The 22,967-nt window shown below is 37.1% G+C and overlaps 3 protein-coding genes across 4 annotated transcripts in view; 2 read left to right on the top strand and 1 right to left on the bottom strand.

Moving 5' to 3' along the window:
* Positions 1-22,967, bottom strand: part of prdm6 (PR domain containing 6) — a 146,316-nt gene that overhangs the window by 50,435 nt on the left and 72,914 nt on the right. The window lies entirely within an intron of this gene.
* LOC102078984 (GTPase IMAP family member 8-like) lies at positions 1,005-8,389 on the top strand. The gene is made up of 4 exons (XM_005451457.3): positions 1,005-1,176; positions 1,690-1,764; positions 2,407-2,457; positions 2,954-8,389. The coding sequence occupies exons 3-4, from the start codon at positions 2,448-2,450 to the stop codon at positions 5,782-5,784; spliced, it is 2,841 nt and encodes a 946-aa protein (XP_005451514.1). The 5' UTR covers positions 1,005-1,176; positions 1,690-1,764; positions 2,407-2,447; the 3' UTR covers positions 5,785-8,389.
* Positions 8,846-15,106, top strand: LOC102079086 (GTPase IMAP family member 8-like). The gene is made up of 3 exons (XM_005451458.3): positions 8,846-8,971; positions 9,959-10,020; positions 11,150-15,106. Exons 2-3 carry the CDS (start codon positions 10,008-10,010, stop codon positions 14,119-14,121), a joined length of 2,985 nt encoding a protein of 994 aa, XP_005451515.1. The 5' UTR covers positions 8,846-8,971; positions 9,959-10,007; the 3' UTR covers positions 14,122-15,106.

Below are 22,967 nucleotides of genomic sequence, written 5' to 3'. Positions count from 1 at the left end.
TCCAATAATAACACATGCCAGTCCATGTGCGTGGTTCAAGATTATAAATCACACAACTCCAACACCTCACAAGAAGTGAGAATGTGTCTACATTTGGTTGAATGTGTTAAATCCATGCAAGCCGACAAAATGTCATAAAGTCATTACTTTCGTCTGAATCTAAAGGGTCAAAGACTGACTTGCAACTCGAGAGTCTCAAGCACGAACATGAAAGCAGGAATCCTGCTCTGCTGCCTCTTTAGTCTTTTCAAATAAAGCTTGTTTTTCTTAGAAGAGGATCACTTGCAAACATCTACAGGAAATCTACAGGTATTTGAACTCATGTCCTGACGCACCTTCTTTTTTTTAATTAGAGGTAATTAAATGTGTAGTTCGATAATGTGGATGTGTCTTAGCTTGGATCACTATTACCAGTTTTTCCAGCCCTGCACTATGCAAGCCCATTAGGTAATTTTAGACTCTGCTGTGTTTTTAATGGGAGGGTCCTAAAGTTGGAGTTCCACTTCAGTATATTTTTTCTCTAGCTAAACCCAAGATATTACTATGAACAGAGACATTTTAAGAGACAGGCATGGTGCTCATGAGTTTTCTGGAAGCGCAACAGTTGTGACAGAAGTATAACATCCAGTAGAAATTAGATTTGACTGGTAATTCTGCACACGAAGTGTTTAGGTTGTTGTGACCAAAATCGAGTTAAAGTTATTTTAGATAATGCTTTAAAACAGATGTCCAGATAAGTGTCTTTGCATGATTTCTGCTCAATGGCAATACTTTCTTATAACATGCAGTAGACATGTTAAGTTAACAACTCTCACTACATGTTTTATCGGTTCACCGTCACAGCTGACAGCTGTTACCATAATTGCACGTTAGCATTAGAGTTTTGAATCTATCAGGAAGATGTTTTAGTCACCTGACCCAAGGCTCTTCATAATACTGTGTCACTAAAGTATTACATATAAGGATGTATTACTGTAAACATAGTTGAAACTGAGTGGCTGATGGGAACCCTGGCAGAGTGTCAGGTTTCTGTTGTCAGGCTGAACAACGAAAACATTTCATACTTTTTGGAATTTGGCAGGCCTTTGTCAGTGCACGTATCCTGCCGTTTAGCTCTCACACAAACTCTTCCCTGACATTATTCTATTTTGAAGCAGCTCTCCTATCTGGTATCTGGTAAGTATAAAACAGAATATCTGTGTGTTTAAATGCATATTGTTTGTGTATATCTGCAATCTAAATCTTGTTTAGTCATCCGTAACTTTCAGACAACTGGAAAGAAAGTGTGTGGTAAAGCACTTAAGTGTGGTCTAATAAATACCTGCTGTATATTTAATGACAAAAAAACCATAATTTACATGGGTCCATGGGGATGTCTTTGTTAGTATGTTTAGAAGTAATGATTATTTTCCAAATAAAAATGTACAAAACTCTATAAAACACAGTTTTAAATCCAGTTTGTATTTCTGTCTAAATTGTATTTCTGCAGAGGGGTTAGTTCATAGATTAGTAAGACCTTTAAGCACTATTTAAAAATGTAACGCATATTTGTACATTTTTGAATACATTTGCAAATTTAGCATTATCAAACATGAAACTTTAGTAAAATTCTAATAGAGAAAAGTTGTTTCTTTTTTCATTATATTGATTCAAGTTATACTATGTTCATGCTGGTTTCCTTAAAAACAGACAAACCGACATGACGGTGACTTCAAACAAAAATATGACAGAATGACTTTCCAGTAAAATATTCCACAGCCTCAGGTAAGTGCAGCTGATTTTTACTTGTGAAGCAAAGTCAGCCTTCAGCACGAAAGTTGTAATTTGGAATTTTTGTCTGAATTATAAATTAAATATTTGTTTGTTATCACAGTTTCTGTCAAGTTAAAGTTTGCAGAAACAAACTAAAAATGTTGATACTCATGCACTTGTTGAGTGTAATGATTTTGAATTATTTCATGTACGTGTTTAAGTTATATGTTTATTGTATTTTATAGTATGGTTTGGTGCATGGTACTTTGGCTACTATTATTCACTATTCCACATAAAACTGTATATGTTTTTTTTCTTTACTGCTCAGGTGAGTAATGCCATTCTATATTTGGCGACATCTATGTTTAAATTCTATACATTCACCAACCTCCAACTGTCACACATAAGAATCTTGAATGGTCAAATGTGTGAACATCTTATCCTTAAATACATTTGTTTATGAAACGGTTTATGATTTTTTTGAGAAACAAATCTTCTCCTTATACTAACACATTTATTTCTCAACATCTGAGCTTCTAGTAGAAAAATATTTTAGCTATATTTTAGCTTGCAGTAATCAAACAATGAATCAATTTTGCTTTTAATTTGAACTGAACTCTTCATAATTGTATTTAATTTTTTCAAATTTAACAGACACTGAACTCAACTGTGTGGTGGAGTTTTGTTTGCACAAGATGGCAGCTGGTAGGTCCAGATGATGTTTGTGTGCAAGAAGAATATAGGTCACATAAAGAAGAATGAAGGCACCTCACACACACACACACACACACACACACCCACACACACACACACACACACACACACACCTGCGAGTTGGAGAGAAAAAAATGTACACCTGTAACCGTGGCCTGTGTTACTATAGAAAATGACAAGAGGTTCATTTCATTCTTGGGCTTTTCTCTGTATTATTATAAGCTTATAATATGAAGTACCTTGACGAGACAGCTGTTTTGATTTGGTGCCTAATCATTAAAATCAAATTAAATTGAATAAAGAGCAGACAAATGATCTACAGTAGTGTATTCTGCAGCTCACAAAGCATTACTTTTTCTGGGATAATATCAATTCTGTTCTAATGTTGATATTAATAGAGAAGGGCTGATAATTTCTTGTTATAAAATTGCAGCAATATGTAATGCCTTTGTTTTGTCTTTTTGTCCTCTGTTTTTGTCTTTTACAGTATCTGAACTCAGAATTGTGATTCTTGGAAAAAACAATGATGATACGACAACGCTGAGCACTTTCATCAGTGAAGGATATCACTGTCCTTATCAAAAGACAAACAAGCAGTTTACTGAAATTAAAGGAGAGTGGGGGAGAACTCCATTCACTTTGTTGAAAACATCAAATATCTTCATTGTGCCTGCAGAAAGAGTGCAATATCAGATAAAAATGTGTGTGGCACACTGCCAACCTGGACCAAATGTTCTGCTGCTGCTAGTGAATCCTTTGGATTTCACCGAGGACGATAGACAAAAAATGAAGTTCATTGTGAGCTTCTTTGGTCAAGATGCTTTTAAACACTCATTGGTCATCACAACACGTAATGACATTCGAGGGAATTCCTCAGTGAACCAACTCGTCCAAGACTGCAGACAAAGACAGCACAAAATCAGGCTTGATGAAAAGTATTTTCTTGAACACGATGTTCAAGAACTGATGAAACAAATGGAGAAAATAGTAAGTGATAACAGGGGATATTTAACTTTTACTGAAGACACTGATCCCGTTGTGGTGCCTATAACTACAAAATCCCCTCTAAACCTGATTCTGTGTGGGAGAAATGAAAGCTTGAAAACTTCAGCTGTTAATGCCATCCTGGGACAAAAAAAATGTATTCCATCTAATGGTTCATCAGAGTTTATCAGACACCAGGCAGAGGTTTGTGGACGTCGTGTTTCCGTGCTGGAGCTGCCTACTTTGCATGGAAAACCTAAAGAGTTGGCGATGAGGGAATCGTACAAGTGTGTCTTCCTCTGTGAACCTGAGGGTGTCCACGCCTTCATGCTGGCCCTCCCACTGGACCGTCCTACTGATGAAGACAAGAAAGAACTGGAAGCCATCAAGAATACTTTCAAGAGTGTGATCGATAAGTTCACTGTCTTGCTTTTTATTGTTGAAAATCCAAATCTTGACCACTCTTCAGCAGTGGAGAAGATTCTAAAGGACGACAAAGACATCCAAGAGCTCTATAGGCGCTGCGGTAAGCAACACATCGTTTTTGACATCCAAGACAAGCATCAAGTCGCTGATCTGTTGCGTACCGTGGAAACAATGAGAACTGTCGGTTGCAGAAGCTTCACAAAAGATATGTTTCCAAAACCTCCACTAAAACCAGTTTCAAGACATGCATCCCTTTTAAAGCCAGAAAATTATAGACATCGCTGGACACCACCTATTAGGATGGTGCAAAGCAGAGAGCCTCTCAGGATGGTGCTGATTGGGAAAACTGGTTCTGGGAAGAGTGCCACTGGAAACACCATGCTGGGCAAACAGTGCTTTTATTCAAAAGTCTGTCTGAAGTCTGTGACAGGTGTTTGTCAGAAAGAAACAGGAGTGATTGATGGGCGCCCTGTCGTGGTGGTTGACACGCCCGGCTTGTTTGACACGGTTTTGTCCAATACAGAAGTTGAACAAGAGCTTGTTAAATGTATCAGCTTACTGGCTCCTGGACCTCATGTGTTCTTACTGGTGGTGCAGATTGGTCGCTTTACAAAGGAAGAAAAAGATACAGTGAAGCTCATTCAAAACTTTTTTGGTGAGAGGACAAAGGATTTCATTATTGTCATATTCACCAGAGGAGATGATCTTCGAGGTCAAACATTTGAGAGTTATATAAAAGAAGACAGCGAAGGATTCCTAAACAAACTGTCAGCTGATTGTGGAGGGCGATACCATGTCTTCAATAACAATGATCAGAACAATCGTTCTCAAGTCAGTCAGCTTCTGACCAAAATTGAATTGATGGTGAGGAAGAATGGTGGTGGCTACTACACCTCAGAAATGTTTCAAGAAGCAGAGGCAGCAATACAGATGGAAATGCAGAAGATCATGAAAGACAAAGCAAGAAAGATAGAGAGTGAAAAGAGGGATCTTAAAAGAAAATATGAGGAGGAAATGCAAGTGAAGAGGAACAAATTAGCACAGCTAACAGCCAAATTTGAAGAAGAAATAAAAGCAAACCAAGCCCAGGCAGCCAAAGAAATGGAGGGTCGCATTAAGAAACAGCAGGAAAATATGAATAGAGAAAGAAAAAAGAGAGAAGAAGAAGAGACTGCTATAAAATTGGAGGAGGAAAACCAAATTTACAAGTGGGATAAAGAAGATGAAGCTCTGCAGAAAGAAATACAAAGACGAGCGATTCCTGATGGGATTTTATTACAGAACAGACAAATAATAAGAAAAGAAAGAAAGGCTTGGGAAGAGGAAAGAAGGGCATGGTGGGACAAACAATTTTTTGAGGAGGAAGAGAGACTTTGGGATGAGCAGAGACGACTTAAAAAGCTTAGAGAGGAATCTATGCAGGAACTAGAGAGATATGAAATCGAAAGAAAACAAGAGGAACAAATCGGAAGAAAACAAGAGGAAAGACAACTGGAAGAAAACTATAGGAAGGAACTGGAAGAAATGATGAGGAAACATGAAGACGAGGCCAGAAAACAAGCTGAAGAATGCAATGAATTCAGACAGAGATTTAACCAGGATATATCAGCTGAGATGGAAAAAAATAGAAATGAAACAGAAGATTTGAGGCAGAGTCAACAAAACCAAACTGACTTCATGATAAGGCAGCTCAGGAGAAAAAAGGCCTATGACAAAGACTTTGACAAGCTGCAGAAAAGACAACAAATTCAAATGACTAACCTAAAATTATCAAGCTGCTTTGACAGTAAAGAGCAACTAAACAAGCAAATAGATGACCTGAAGAAAGCGCATCAAGAGGAGATAAATGAGTGGATTCAGGAACATGTGAAGAAAGCCACACAAAATAGCGCTTGTAGCATTTTATGAGAAGTTATGTGTTTCAGTGTTGTTCAGTTTTTTAGTGTTCAGATGTGATTGCAATAGCTAATGGGTTTTGCACATAAAGGTGAGAGTAGCTGCGAAAGCAAGGTTGGATGTTTCACTTTTTAGACACTTTTGCATTTTTTTGCCATTTCACACAAAAACATTTACTCACCATACTGTTAATATATACATATTATTATTTGTTAAGACAATTGCAAAAGGAAGACTGATGTAGAATTGTTGGCAAAGCACATTTATTTTTATTTTACCGTGAGTCTATTTTTTTTAAAATTGTGATTCCAGTGATAAATTTATCTACACAAATAGGCAGAGACTACAAAAACATTTTTGAAAAATATTGTTCTTATTTTCCTATATTTTCTCTTATATTCATCTTATTAATCACCACATCGGGTAAGAAGGCATGCCTTACACTGCAGTGCCAATCAGCTGGAAATTGCTACCTGTCACTTCGTTAAATTGGTCACAAAGAGGCAAAAATAACTAAGTAATGGTGCTGCACAGAAAACCTTGTGATTATTGACTTTACTTTTTAGCTGGTGTTTCTAGCAGATTGCCCTTGTTGAGCTTTGCACCAAAGGACAGCTAAGACGAGGAGAGAACACACTACGTATATGTATGTGTGTCAGCTCTGTTGAATGTAAACATACAAACTGCGTATTCATTGAGATATTGCTGTAATTTTATATCAGTGTGTTATTGCACTAAGTTCTTCTTTTTGGCACACTCTTTATAAATGTTTTGGTTCCTTGTTTTGTTTTCTGTTATCATCAGCTTATTTTTCATCATATGTAAATCTTCACTTTAAATCTAGAAGATGGTATACAAATAAAGCTTGACTGATTAAGAAAAAACAATCTTCACAGAGGTGAAATATATTAATAAAAGGTGACCGACCTGTAGGACCACTTATTCTTTAGTTTGCATTGACTTGTACTATAAATGATGTGAATGGAATCAAACTGAAGTCTAAGTGCCAAAAGGACCAAAGTGCTGTACAGTAAATAAATTAAGAACAATAGAATGAAACAAAACAGTAAAAAATAAAACACATAATACATAAAAATTAAAACGGCCCTATATTTAAAAACAAGATAAACCTGCATGGAATCAACTAGAACAACTAAAACTAAAACCAACATCTCACATGGTGTCAAAGGCCAGGGTGAAGAGACGGGTTTTCAGGCAGGTAGAGAAGAAGCCTGTCTAAACTCTAAAGGCAGATCGTTCCACAGTTTTGGAGCTGCTACAGCGAAAGCACGATCTCCTCTATGTTTACCCTCAGTCCTGGATACATTCAGGAACAGCTGATCAGCTGACCTGAGCAAGCGGGTTGGCATATAAGGCTCTAGCAGCTTAGAGAGATAAGACTGGCCTGGGCCATGGAGGGCTTTAAAAGCAAGTAAAAGCATTTTCAAATGAATCCTAAAAGAAATAAACAGGAGAGTCCAGTTTAATGGATGAATATGCATAAATAATAACTAACTGTAGTAGACCAAAAGTAGAAAAAAAGTACTGTTACATTCTAACACTTCTTTCCTTTCTGATAAAGCTGAACGCTGTGAGATTCAAAGTTCATTTCTTTGATGCGTTAGGCGATTACATAGTTGGGCAAGTTGTTTCGCGTTTTAGGTGTCATTACTGCAGAGAGAGAGAGAGAGAGAGGAACAGGCTGGGTGCTGCCAAAGTTTGTTTTTCTTCTTCAGGGAACCACATAGCTTTACTGGTTGAGTCAAAATCGAAAGACAACAAATCACACTACAAACGTCACTAACAAACTGGAAATATCACATGAACATGCATATTTTACATATTTTTAAAACTTTTTTTGCTTTGCTGCAAAGTTTCTGCAAGCCAATGGGAAATGCTGAGAACAAGTCAGACAACTAACGACATGCTGCAGAAACCTACAAATCATTGGCAGTAACAACCAGGAGATGAGTCTGTGTTTGAAAGACATTTTGCTATACATCCTTTAGTGGATAATGATAATAATATTAATAATAATACCTTGGGTCAGTGGGTAGGGGTAAACCTTTAAAACCCTTTTAGCTGAAGTAGACTTAAAAAAACTGGTACAATATGAGTGCATACATGGGATTAGTATAGTTAATTATGTATGGTGGTCTGTTTAGGTTACTTGTAATTAATAATGGTGTATGAAGTCTCAGTTTCAGTCTCAGTAAACTTTTGCCCATTTGAAGCTGTGCTTTTAGAGTTAGTTTCACAACAGCAGGAACATATCTTGACTGTTTGCATGTTTCAGATTTAATCCCAACATTTCATCCTCATTCCACGTGAGCTAAAGTTACGAACAACCTCCTGTGGACAGGTTATACTCGTTTTTACTGCCACAGTTTGTTTGTTTAGAGCCCCTAACATTTGCCTTATGGTTGTGTTTTTTATTTATTTACTTTATAATAAAAAGGTATTTGAAACAACAGCCTGGGTTATTTGTGTATTCATTATTCATTATTCATATCATTTGTGTATTCATGTGGCAAAGGAAGAACTTGAAAAAATAACTGGCGAGAGAACAAGTAAAGCCATAGTCATAGAAATACATGAAAACACAGAGGCACATTTGTTATCACTTCTTCCTAAATGTGTATTTGAACATTTTTTTAATCAGTTATTTAAAAAACAAAAGTTATTCCTGGCGTCAGTCTAGTTATTATTAAAATAAATTTCAAAATACTATTATAGGAGCACATGTAAGTGTAACAGATTCTTGTTACAATTAAACTAAAACATCTTTCTTTCATTCATATTTAGGATGTTTATGGGCAAACTTATCTACCAGTTAAGTTCTCATAAATTGTGTATGTCATTTGCAAATGTAATGTGCACAGACTACAAATAAATATATTTAAAAAAAAACAAAACAACTTTTCTGGCTATGTTGTGCTAAAAAATATTCAATATCTTCTCATTAGAATTAGTGTGAGGCTCACTTTTACCGTCAGACATGTGTGCCAAAATTTCTTCTCTCTTCCAGGAAAAACTGTAGCTGTTTCCTTGACGTACCACAATTGTCAGTTATTGTCACAGGTTAAGTCATCTGTCTGTCGTAATAACATAAGCCCTGCCTCAGTGAAGTACATGAGCTGCTTTCCTTTTAGGCTGCTACCTTCATTTATGAGCTTGGACACCATGAGGAAGTCATCTGGTGAGTACTTACATTGAAGTATATTTACCAAAAATTTAAAATACATGGACGTACGTAGAGTTTAAACGGCTATCCTTAAACTGTAAAAACCACATGCTCTGACAATAGAACAGTTTCAGTGCAGCATGTTTAAGTATGTCAATGTAATTCAACATTGGAGTGAATTCTCAAAATGTAATTCAGATATTTAGGTTATTTATGATGAAGCCATTTAAGTCAGAGATTATTCATTGAACTGTATTCATCATATACATGTACTAATGCTTAACTCCCACATTTGCCAAGATACTACAGAAATATAGTTTTATGCCAGAACATTTTATGTAATACCTAAGAATACATTTTACATTATTAATACACCTGTTATCTTCTTGTTGTGTGACAAAGTCAGGTGATTTAAACAGAAAGAAAAAAACTGCCCCATCCCACCGAACAAAAGGAGAGATACCTCAGACACACCCTGTTAAATGAGTCTAATATGTCAGTGAGCAGATACAGAAGGACCTCTATTTCAAACTCTAATCAAATTAATGTCTTTAGTTCACAGTTCTGAAAAGCTCATTGTAGAAAACACTCCCATAAATACCATAGGTAGGCACTCCTGTTTCATAAGATTGTATCTGATGACTGCTCCTGCTAAAAACTCTACCCTACTGCTTCATTCTCCAAAATAAAGCAGTAGGGTAGAGTTACCTAACCAGATCACCAAACGGTTAACATACTTAAGGGATGAACTATTGGTTCTATAAGTACTGAATGTATGTGACCCAAAAAGTGTGGCAATAATGAAGTTAAACATAGTTACTGCTTTAAAAAACATTATGATATATTGATTGTGATGAATAATTTGTTCATAATAGTACAGTTTACTAACAGTAATGAAATTTGTTGGTATTATATACAATCAACAAATGTTTAAAATGGATGCAACTTTCCCGACGAGTTCATTGTTAATCCCTTTTTGTTGCTTTTATTTAACTTCAACAGATTCCAACATTTTGTCCAGCTGAAATTTCCAGGGCAAAAAGGCGAAAACATGGCAGCACGTGGTGAGTTCAGCAGATGGCCAAAAAATATCCCTTCATTCAGGGTTGTTGCTATTTGAGAAATTAAATACAAGCAAAGCAACTTAAAGATCTTTAAGTAAAAGATCCATGAGTTTGAATATGTATTAAACACTTCACAGAGACTTCCCAAAAGAGTTGAAAGACTTTGACATCTTTCATTCCACACATTATCCAAGTACCGCCAAGTAGTGCACTGTAAAGTCATTCACCGAGAATGTGAGCTTACAGGTATTTTTGGACCACCACAACACACATTACTGTGTGTGTGTGTGTGTGTGTGTGTGTGTGTGTGTGCGCATTTTGTTTAGCTGCTCTTTTTTTTTCTAATGATCCTTGTTTCTTTCACCAGAACCCTCTGACATTTTCAATTCTGTTTTATTTATATAGCACTAAATTATAACAACAATTTCCTAGTAGCGCCTTATATTGTAAGGTAAAGACAGAAACCAAACAAGCAGATGATGCCCTATAAGCAAGCACTTAGGTGACAGTGGGAAGGAAAAACTCCCTAATAATACAAAGAAACCACCAAAAGAACCGGCTCAGGGAGGGGCAGCCACCTGCCATGACCAGTTATCTGCAATGACCGTGTAGGGGTGAGTGGAGGAAGACACACATGCTGTTGAAGAGAGTCAGAGATCAATTATAAGTAATGATTACAATGTAGAGTGGTGGCAACCTTACTGTCTCACAGAGCAATATGTATCTATGGAGTGTTATCCATGGGTTAAATCTGATCAGCCAACTGTGACATTTATTAAGGCTAGTAACGGTGACACGTGGGCTGTGTTTACTGTACAGAAAAGACCAGATATTGCTGTTATTTAGATGTCTGCAAACACATATTTCCAACATCTTTTCACTGTGCTTTTGTCATGTTGGGATTTTTCACGACTAGCTGCAATTAACTAAAGAAACAAAAACCATAAAGTGACACCAAATGCAGATACATACTTAACAAATGCAAACTTTTGTATGACAGGAAGACCCCTACCATTAAACAGCTTCACTACATCAATGCAAGACAAAAACATAAAATAAAAAGACAACTATGAAACTACGCAGATTGGATTGATACGGTATTTAATATACTTTTTGTGTTTTTCTACAGCATCTCAATTTAGGATTGTCATATTTGGGAAGAATGATAATGAAAAGACTGCACTAAGCAACTTCATCACAGGGAAAAAGAATCCTATTCGTCAAACATTAACGAAGAAATCTATAGTCCAAGGAGAATGGAGAAAAATACCTGTAACAGTGGCAAAAACCACAGACCTCTTCAGTCTGCCTGTGGAAAAAGTAAAACTTGAAATGAAGATGTGTGTGGCCCGTTGCCCCCCTGGACCAAATGTTCTCCTGCTCATAGTCAACCCTTCTGATTTCACTGAGGATGACAGACGCACTCTGAAATCCATCCTGTGCTTGTTTGGTGGTGATGCCTTTAAATACTCCATGGTCATCACAACACAAAAGGGTGAAGCAGAGAATTCAGCAATGAATCAGTTTATCCAGAACTGCAGAAAGAGGCACTGCACACTGGACTTTGACAAAAAAGACTTTCTTGACTCAGATCGTGAAACACTGATGGGAGAGATGGAAAAAATTGTGGCTTACAACAGGGGAGGACATTTGAACTATACAGAGACTGCTGATCTAGTAGAAGAACCACAAGAAGAATCTGGACATGGGACTGAAGAGCCTCAAATTCCCAATCAAAACTATTCTTCGAATTTGGAACTGTATGACAGACCTCGAGTTGATAAGGAAAACCCGCAAAGTCCACGTTTAATTTCTCCTTTAAACCCAGAACTGAATGAAAACCCTCAGGCCAGTATCAAAGTACCTCAAAGTCCAAAACTAAAACCTTTGAATTTGGTGCTGTTTGGCAGATTTGGAGTTGGCAAAACCTCAGCTGCAAATGCCATCCTGGGAGAAAGAAAGGTAGGATCCGAATCATTTGAGTGTGTTAAAAATGAGGCTGAGGTGTGTGGTCGTCTGGTTTCACTGGTGGAGCTGCCTGCTCTCTATGGAAAACCTCAGGAGGACACGAAGAAGGAAGCATTCAAGAGTATTTCCCTCTGTGATCCAGAGGGTGTCCATGCCTTCATCTTGGTCCTACCGCTGGATCCTCCAACCAGTGAAGACAAGAAAGAGGTGGAGACTATCAAAGATACACTGAGATCCCAAATTGACAACTACACCATGATTCTTTTTACTGTGGAGTCAGATCCTACACACCCAGATGTTGTTAAGTATGTAAAAACTAATAGAGAAATCCAAGAACTTGTTCAGAGCTTTTTTGGCCGATACATTGTCTTCAACATCAATGACCAAGAGCAGATCCCTCAGTTGTTGGATGCTGTGGAAAAGATGAAAGGTGAGGCATCAACAGGCTTCAAAATAACAATGATTCCAAAACCCCGCCAAAAGTTTCAGCTGCCTGGATTGAAACCTGAAGTAATGTCTGAACTGAAGCAGAAGAAACATTTTCAAAAAATTCAGAAAAACAGACAAATTCCAATAAAAGAAATTGAGAATCATCTCAGAATCGTGTTGATTGGTAAGACTGGAAGTGGAAAAAGTGCCACTGCAAACACTATCTTGGGAAGAGACTGCTTCCACTCAAAAGCCAGTATGAAATCAGTAACCAAGCTCTGCCAAAAAGAAACAACAGAGATTAATGGGCACCCTGTCATTGTGGTGGACACACCTGGTTTATTCGACACGAGTCTGTCCAACGATGATGTTAAACAGGAACTCGTGAAATGCGTGACAATGTTGGCTCCTGGACCTCATGTGTTCTTACTCGTCCTGCAGGTCGGTCGTTTTACAGAGGAGGAAAAACAAACAGTGGAGCTCATCAAAAACTTTTTTGGCAAGAATTCAACCAACTTCATCATTATCTTATTCACCAGAGGAGATGACCTAAAAAATCAAACAGTTGAGAGTTATATGGAAGAAGACAGCGAAGGATTCCTAAAAAAACTGACAGCTGAATGTCGAGGACGATACCATGTGTTCAATAACAATGATCCAAGTAACCGCTCTCAAGTCAGTCAGCTGCTCACCAAGATTGAGTCAATGGTGAGGAAAAATGGTGGTGGTTACTACACCTCAGAGATGTTCAAAGAGGCAGAGGCAGCGATTCAGAAGGAAATGCAGAAGATTATGAAGAAGAAAGAAGAAGAGATAGAAAGACAGAAGAAGGACCTTGAGAAAGAACACGAAAAGAAACTCCAAGAGGCGCAGCAAAAAATTGAACAAGAAAGAGCTGCAAGAGAAAAAGCATTGCAAGAGAAGGAAGAACTCATTAAGAAAGAGGAAGAGGAGAAGAAAAGGATGGAGGAAAAGAGAGCAGAAGAGGAAAAAGAGAGGAAACGGAGGGAAGAAATCCAGCAACAACAGTGGGTACAGAAAGAGAAAGAAATTAAATCCAAACCACAAGAAGCTACATATGCAAACCAAAGGAACGAAGAAATACGAAAAGAAATAGAGGCTTGGGAGAAAGAACAAAAGGAGTGGGAGAAAAAACGACTTCGAGAAGAACAACTGAGACTGAAGGAGCAAGCACGGCTGGAAAAACTCAGAGCTGAATATGAGCAAGAAAAAGAAGAACATGAACGCAGAAGAAAAGAAGAGGATCAACTCAGAAAAGAACAGGAGGAAAAAGAATGGAGAGAATTGCAACAAAACTTAAAAAAGCAAGTGGACGAGATGAGGAGGAAAAATCAAGAGGAAGCCAGAAAACAAGCAGAGGAGTTCAATGAATTCAGACAGAGATACACCACTGACTTTGCAGTTGTGGTAGCAAAGCATGAAAGGGAAGTTGAGAACATGAAACTAAAGCAACAAAAAAACAACGACTTAATGATTCAACAGCTGCGCAGGAACAAGGCATATCAAAAGGACTTTGACCTAATGAAGAAGAGACAAGAAGAAGAAATGAACGAGCTCAAACGGTATACTCCAGAGCCAAAGCAAGTTGATGAACTACAGAAAGCTCACGAGGAAGAAATAAATGAGTGGATCCAGGAACACGTGAGGATAGCCACTGAAAACAAAAGCTGTTCCATCTTATGACTTTTTACATTGATGAGCTGATATGTTTCAAGATATGATGACCCTTTAGTGATGTTTACTTGGATGTGACAAACATTTGAAGTTATCACATCAATGAGTGTTTAATGGAGGCCATTTCCTTTGAAAAAAAAGAAAAAGAAAACAGGTTTCTATATTTAAGTTTCTACATATAAACATAGTCATTGTCAGTGTCCCACATTAAAACCTCATGATGAATATAGATTTCCTAATTGCCTAGAAATGGTTTGCAGTAGAGATAAAAATGGCTGTTGACATATTTTTTTTCTTTTGTAAGCATATAAAGAAAACCCACTCACTATGGAACACACAAGGATGAGCAATATGTAAAAAGATATAATGCAGGCACTGCGCTTTTAGCTTTGACCAATAATTAAGTCGTTGGGTTTGTTTCTGGTTTTACTAAGAAATTTTTTTTCTGGTATTTTATTCCAAAATGTTTTGTGCTTACGGTAAAGCACTCCTGTGCTGCTAGAAAGTTATACAGCTATAGAGCTGTAGGTGAACACAGTCACTGTTTCAGTACATTTCAGTCTCCAGGGAAAGGAATAGGCTTATGTTGGGAACACTTGTGTTAAGGATGACTTAAGTAAAAGCCAGACTTTGATCATATCATACTGGTACAATTCTTTTCTCTGTTTTTAGGGAAGGTTTGTGGACAATTTAGGGGTTAACACTGTACTGCATACTCAGTATAACAGTAATTAGATTTAGCTGGTTTCTTTTGTTTAGTGACTACTTAATATGTTAGCAATTGAATTTACATCGAAAACAGACTATAGGTATTGTTCTTTACATCACTTAAAATAACCAATGGTCAAGCAGAGTTATGAAATGAAGCCTCATTTTGAACATCAGTCTCAATAATAACTGTTTTAGTGTCATTCTGATATTTATATCAAGAAATCTAACTTAATATGTGGAAACAAATTAAGAAAGTTTAATAAAAATGTTTCTTTTTATAGTTTGTAAGACCTTTTATTGAAATATCTTGCAAAAAAATATTTTTTTTAGTTTTTCACTTATTAAATTATTTCGTTAATAATGGATTAACAGGAATGTCACACAAAGAGAAAATCCAGCCCCTTGAAAAGAAAGAGGCTTGGGAGAAAAAACAAAAAGAGCGTAAGGAAAAAAAGGCAACTGAGATTGGAGGAGCAAGCACAGCAGAAAAAGCTCAGAGATAAATTTTGGACAGGAAAAAGCAGAGGATGAACACACAAGAAAAGAAGAAGATGGACTCTGAAAAGAACAGGAGGAAGAAGAATGGAGAATATTGCAAGAAAACTGAAAAAAAAAAAGAAGTGGAGGAGAAGAGGAGAAAAAATCAACTGGAAGCCAGAAAACAGGAAGAGGAGCTCAGTGAATTCAGACAGAGATACATCACCAACTTTGCAGTTTTGGTAGCGAAGCATAAAAGAGAAGTCGAGAATATAATCCTGAGGCAACAACAACAAAAAAGATAGATAGTTTGATTTATACTGTGGGGAAATTTGCTTTCAGTGGAAGTTACCTGACTTCACCAAATAAAAATAAACATATCAGCGTAAGCACACAATATACAGACATTTTCACTCTCTTTGGCCACACCCATTTAGCAACCTCTGTGTTGCTCATGTTTGGAGATGTGACATCTTGAGGTATAAAAGAGCAGTAATGTTTTTGTGAACAAGGTGGGACAATAGTAATATACAGATGGGGGAGACAAATGGATTCTTCACATCACTCACAATATTATTTGCTTTACTTAATATATGGGCCCTATAAATGCTTTCCATGCTTGGTAATGTAATTCCGAGCAACTTACTAACTTATTGTTACAATGATTTTAATGGCCCTTTTCTGTGCCTCAGAGTTATCTTCAAACCAACAAATAACACAGAAAGTCAACTACAAGGCTCTCACATGAATTGGGCCTTCTAAAGATTAAGCACAACCCTTGATACCAGACCCAACAGTTGCTGAATCAAAGTATTATTTTCTATTGGGTTTATGCCTTTGGAAAATCAAGATCCACCACACTCTGCACAAAGGACTCACACACACCGCACCAGCCTCAAACAAAGAGACACTAATTACTTTCACCTGTGCTTATAAAGGGAAGAAAAACAACTCAAACCTGTCCACTAGGGGTGGCGCTTAAACCTAGGTTTCACCTTTCACAAATAGGAACAAAGTATGGGTTTTTGTGAAAACCCATACTTTGTAAAGAAAATTCAAGAATTCTGCTTTTAAGGTTCACCTGCAGCGTGCGCTATGATAAACTGTAGCTTTTACTGGACATTCACTTCTAACCAAACTCCCACTCCGTAGCTGCATTTCTGCTTAATCCAGCAGCGATTACAAGTTTGTTATCTTGGTGCATGCTCAATCATCCAGGTAAGGAAAATCTCAGAAAGTTGATTCTGTTCTTCTGCCCATAGCGTTTTCAGTGGGAGTGTTAAACATCCAGATGAACAGAATCAACTTTCTGGGAATTAGTTTGGTATGTTTTGTTTCTTTTTCTGCAACATTTCTCAGCTGCATTTCTCCAGCATCTGAGTTGATTTGTCTATTGATATTAGCCATGGTTAATTACTTTGCTTAAAACTTATGCTGGGGAAAAAATGACCAATTACAGTTATAAAATGAAACCGCACTGAATGTGTACACTACAGTATATGGTTCTACTTATGGTAATTTGGCAGTTACAAATATTTATCCAAAATACTAACATGACATAAATTACTCATTTGATCAATTTCAGTAGAATTCTCAGTGCAGAGGCTCTGGCTATGAATTTGGGTTGTTTACGTGAATGTTTGCGTCACTATTTTGTTTTAATAATCTCTTTACTCAAAGTTACATCCTATTGTGGCCAGTTTTAAGAAGTTTTGATGGGAAAGCAACAGCTGACCCACACCTAAGCCAGTTCTCAGGGAAAATAACTCAACTCTGCAGACAATTAAAGATTTTTAGATTCACGCAAAAAGTGCAGAAAAACACAGTTTTTCCTTAGTTGAACAGCTGTACAGACCTGTTGGCACAATATGTCCAGTACTTTACTTTATAGGTGTTCTATCACTTCAAAAAACTATTAGCAAAGGTTACTGCATATTTAGCATCTTCCAATGATTGCTTTTTGGTCAGGGTTGCTCCTTTAAAGACAATATTCAGCCAGAGTAAAAGGAAACTCAAGAATACCGTAATAAAATATTTTTTATTTGACCTGCTTTATTACCTGGGCTTGATCTACTCATGCTAATACCACCTCCATTTTAATTTGTCTGCCACCAGTTGGCAGCAAAGTCCTAATATTACAGGATTCAGTAGGATTAATGATGCGGCAGAATTGGTTTGTTCACAAGAATCACTGGCCATAAAAACAGAAGTGGGGTCAACCGAAAAGAGTGGATAACAATCGAACATAAAAAGTTTGCTCTTAAAAGATCATATTCCCAATTTATTCCAATAAAATGCCAATGCAAAGTAAAAACCAAAAAGTAAAGTTAACTTTCTTTATACAATCTTGATATAGTTTGTTACTTCTGTAATTTGTGCAGTGTCAAACAATATGTAGCATTTACCCCCGACAACTTAAAGCAAAATAAAAACTTTATAATAGGTGGTTACACCTATTATAAAATCCTACAAGCAAGTCTTGCCAAATGGCAGCTGTAACTGTAATTTTAATGACCACTGGGACATATATATATATTCCACCACGTCAGAATACCAAGAATGCTACATATCTCATTTTTGCTATTAAGGATTTCTATTAAATTCTATTCTCAATCTTTTTTGTGTCATGTGTCACTCTTCTGAAGTCTATGAGCCTTAATATCATTGGTTCAATTGCCCACTTTGTGTTATAATGGCAAACAGCTTGTAACTCATCACATGGTTTTGGCATCTAAATGGTAATCTCTAAAGTCAAGGCATTCAGTACACATGGTGGACTGTTTGTGGGTGATGTGCCTATGTGCATAAAGGAATGTGGTAAGACTGAGTTTCATTTTTATGATTTGTCAGCTGGTCTGACAAATCACAGAGATGAAAGACAAATGTTTAGTGATCTGATAATATTACCTCTCTGGTAGCAAGAGCCAACTTTGTTCAGTGCTGGCATTAAATAAGAGATAGGATGTAGTGACTCACAAGGAAGTAGTCAACAAATTCACTGTAAAGTTTTTTTCAAGGCTAATACCTGAAAGACACAGCTGAGAGTTCAGGTTTTTTAGTGATGTTCCTGGGTGATTAAATGGAGAAAAGAGTACTTCAGAAGTTTAAAAGCATGAAAAAAAAAATCAGTGTTAACCCCAAATGAATGGACATTCAGGCTACATGTTTGCAAAAACATTATTTGCAACAAAATGTAAGCTCAAATTCATTCATTTATAATTATATTTGTTTTCTAAATTAAAGACGGCATAATAATATCACAGTGTCATTTACAGGGCATCAGGATTGAGCAGGATTACTGACATTATGTCAGTAATGTTGTTTCTCAGTCAAACATAGCCATTTCATTGGTGTAATACCTGAACAGAGCACTGTTTTCAAACTCTCCTAACAAAGGTTTTGTCAGCTGACCTGTTTTCATTTTGGGTTTTTAGTTCCAATCTTGAACTTTAACAATAACATTTTCATCTTATGCAACTTTTAATTAATGTACCAGCTGCAACAAGACCCAAGTAGGCCTTCAACTTCAAACAATGCTCATTTAATGACTACCACAGATACTGATATACTCAGATGTTCTCCAATCCATGCCTAATCAACAAGAGTGGTATAAAATACCATAAATGAATTCAGGTCAATTCGTATAATCCAAAAGTTTTTGTAAACTCTCAACAATATGACATAAAAGAAAAATAGAACTGAAGAGGAAACACTATTAAGACAAAAGTACTGGGCCACCTAAATGTTATACCTACACTGACTGATGTTGAGGTCAAATGCAAAGAGAGCAATTTCCCCACAGGGATCAATAAAGTATGCATTATTATCATTATTATTTAATTTAATGTGCATTAACAGTGAATTACTTTTGGCCGTTTATTTATTATTTAAAACAAAATAACTTTAGCAGGACTTTCCAACTCATATGGGTCACATTATTTTTAACTAGGAAACAGCTGTGGTAGTAAAAATATGAACTAAATGAAATGATGATACTTATAGATTTATTAAGTATGTTTGAAAGAATTGTTCACTGAATTAAAGAGTAGGGCTGTAACAATTTAGAAACCAAAACCAGTTCAAATTTCTGCAGTATCTTATCACAGTTAAATCATGGCACCCAGATGAGGGTGGCATACCAGGTTGATTGATTGATTTGATTGAATCTTTATTTTGAACATGTTAAAAAAGTACAACAACATAGAATTCAAAGAGACAAATAAATAAAGCAAAACAAAAGGAAAACGAGCAACCACAACTACAAATAACTTTCATGTTCAAAAAGGAGCAGGAAGAAGCATAAGCTTATTTAATCCCACCCCTTTTCCACTATCTAGTAATCAATAGACTACAGAAATACCTCCTTGCAATTACATTATATGTTATGTGTATATATATATTTTTAATTTATTTATTAATTATATATATATATATATATATATATGTTTCTATCTATCCATACATACGTATATACACATACACACATATACACATTTTCAATAACCCCAGTAACACCTCAAAGGACACACAACCTACAGATATATATACTCATACCAACATACCCGTGCACCCGCACACACATGAAAATATTGGACAAGAACACCCTATCAAATCTCTACCTCCTCCCTGTACCCTGTAAAAACCATATCCTTAAACCGCTTTTTAAACTGCACCATGCTCGGACATTGCTTCATATCTTTATTTAGTCTGTTCCACAGCTTCACTCCACACACAGAGATGCAAAAACTTTTTAATGTTGTGCGGATACAAGGATGTTTTAAAATTAATTCCCCCCTCAAATTGTATCCCCGTTCCCGTTTAGAAAACAGTTTTAGAATATTGTCAGGAAGCAGGTTATTTATTGCTTTATACATAATTTGTGCAGTGAGAAAATGAACCAGATCTGTGAATTTTAGAATTTTTGATTTTAAGAATAGTGGATTTGTATGATCTCTGTAACCAGTTTTATGGATTATCCTTATGGCCCTTTTTTGTAATATAAAGATTGATGATAGCGAACATTTGTAGGTATTGCCCCAAACCTCTGCACAGTAATGCAAATACGGTGCAATCAGGGAACAATAGAGAATGTGGAGTGATTTGTGGTCCAGAATGTGTTTTACTTTAGTCAAGATTGAAACACTTCTTGAAATTTTGTTATGTATATGGTTTATATGAGACTTCCAGTTTAATTTATCATCTATAATCACACCAAGAAACTTATGTTCAAGTACTCTTTCAATTTCCACACCATCTATATGAATCTGCGCTTGTGCCTTTCTAAGGGAATTCCCAAATAAGATTATTTTAGTTTTACTTAGATTTAGAGATAGTTTGTTCCTGTTAAACCATTTTTTAATTTTGCACATTTCTGAAGTAACTGTATCCAGCAGTTCCTTTAGATTCCCCCCAGAACAAAAAATATTTGTGTCATCTGCAAATAATACTAGTTTTAATATATCAGATACCTTACAAATATCATTTATATAAATAATAAATAATTTTGGACCCAGTACAGAGCCTTGTGGAACACCACAAGCAATGTCCAAGCATGATGAGGAATGGACACCCAGCTTCACAAATTGTTTCCTGTCACTTAAATAATTTTTCACCCAGTGCAGTACAACCCCCCTGATCCCGTACCGTTCTAGTTTATTAATTAATATGTCATGATTGATTGTGTCGAATGCTTTCTTGAGATCCAGAAATAGTCCAGCTGCATACTGTTTCTGATCTATAGCATTCGTAATCTCCTCAATTGATTCGATTAATGCCAGAGATGTTGATCTTTTTGATCTGAATCCATATTGACTGTCAGAGAGTAATTTATATTTATCTAAGAATTTGTCTAATCGTTTATTAAACAGGTTTTCTAGGATTTTGGAGAATTGTGGTAGTAAAGAAACCGGCCTGTAATTTGTGAAGTGGTGTCTATCCCCAGTTTTATACAGCGGCACAACTTTAGCTATTTTCATTTTGTTTGGAACTTTTCCAGTCTGAAATGATAAGTTAAGGCATGTTCTTATAATGACAGCTGATTCTGGGGTCTAGCTCTGTGATTGGCTGCAAAGTGGATACTTATGAAGCACTGGTGGAGAAGAGGGCACTGCAGATTATTTTGTAGGCCCTCTGCAGTTCCTGCTGAACAGGGAGTGAAGCCCCTTCTCTCACAGACTGACCGACTGATTCAGCTTTGTTTTACATTCATCAGGTTTTGGATTGAAGAGCTCTCTCTTCTTTCTGACTCCCTGACTCTTGGTGGCGCTGTCACTTGGTGTTCGCTCGCTTTGTGGTAGAGTATCACTTCCTGTTCCTGCTCAAACACAGTGGTGTTTCTGAGTAGCTTTTCTGCTTAGCAATTTAATTTAAATCTTTTGATACATCCCTTCTTCATAGTATAATCTTAACGTGCTTCATCTGAATCACCCTTTCTGTGTACTCACTACCTAATTTGTAGCCAAAGTATTCACTCACTGTGTCTTTACTGTTTCGCTAGCTTAGCTTAGCTCGTAGCCGACTCGTTAGCACCATGGCTACTTCACCTGTCCCTCCTGCACTTTCCTGCTCATTGTGTCAGATGTTTAGTTACTCCTCGGCCTCCTTTAGCAGTAATGATACCTGTAACAAATGTAGCATATTTGCAGCTCTGGAGGCCAGGATTACTGAATTGGAGACTCGGCTTCGCACCCTTCATTCACCCGTAGCTAGCCAGGCCCCTGTAGCTGGTGCAGCCGAAGATAGCGTAGGCCCCGCTAGCTGTTCCCCGGCAGACCCCAAGCAGCTGGGGAAAGAGGGCGGCTGGGTGACGGTGAGGAGGAAGCATAGTCTTAAACTGAAGCCCCAGGTACACCACCAACCTGTTCATGTGTCTAACCGTTTTTCCCCACTCGGCGACACACCCGCCGGGGGTCAAACTCTGGTAATTGGTGATTCTGTTCTCAGACATGTGAAGCTAGAGACACCGGCAACCATAGTCAATTGTCTTCCAGGGGCCAGAGCAGGCGACATTGAAGGAAATTTAAAACTGCTGGCTAAGGGTAAACGTAAATACAGTAAGATCATAATTCACGTCGGCAGTAATGACACCCGGTTACGCCAATCGGAGGTCACTAAAATCAATATTGAATCGGTGTGTAACTTTGCCAAAACAATGTCGGACTCTGTAGTTTTCTCTGGTCCCCTCCCCAATCAGACCAGGAGTGACATGTTTAGCCGCATGTTCTCCTTAAATTGCTGGCTGTCTGAGTGGTGTCCCAGAAACGATGTGGGCTTCATAGATAATTGGCAAACCTTCTGGAGGAAACCTGGTCTTGTTAGGAGAGACGGCATCCATCCCACTTTGGATGGAGCAGCTCTCATTTCTAGAAATATGGACCAATTTATTAAACCCCCCAAAATATGACTATCCAGAGTTGGGACCAGGAAGCAGAGTTGCAGTCTTACACGCCTCTCTGCAGCTTCTCTCCTCCTGCTACCCCCCCAAAAACCCATCTCCATTGAGACTGTGTCAGCTCCCAAAAAGACAAAAAACAAACTAAAAACCAGCAATAAACAACTTAAACATAAAAAATCACAAAGAAAGAACAATACAGTATCCACATCTGAACCAAAGAGTAAAACAGTGAAATGTGGATTATTAAATATTAGGTCTCTCTCCTCCAAGTCTC

This window comes from Oreochromis niloticus, linkage group LG12 (genome assembly GCF_001858045.2).
Source record: "Oreochromis niloticus isolate F11D_XX linkage group LG12, O_niloticus_UMD_NMBU, whole genome shotgun sequence".
Lineage (NCBI taxonomy): Eukaryota > Metazoa > Chordata > Actinopteri > Cichliformes > Cichlidae > Oreochromis > Oreochromis niloticus.
Note: the sequence above shows the minus strand (reverse complement) of the source record. Positions and strands in the feature narration are given on the sequence as shown.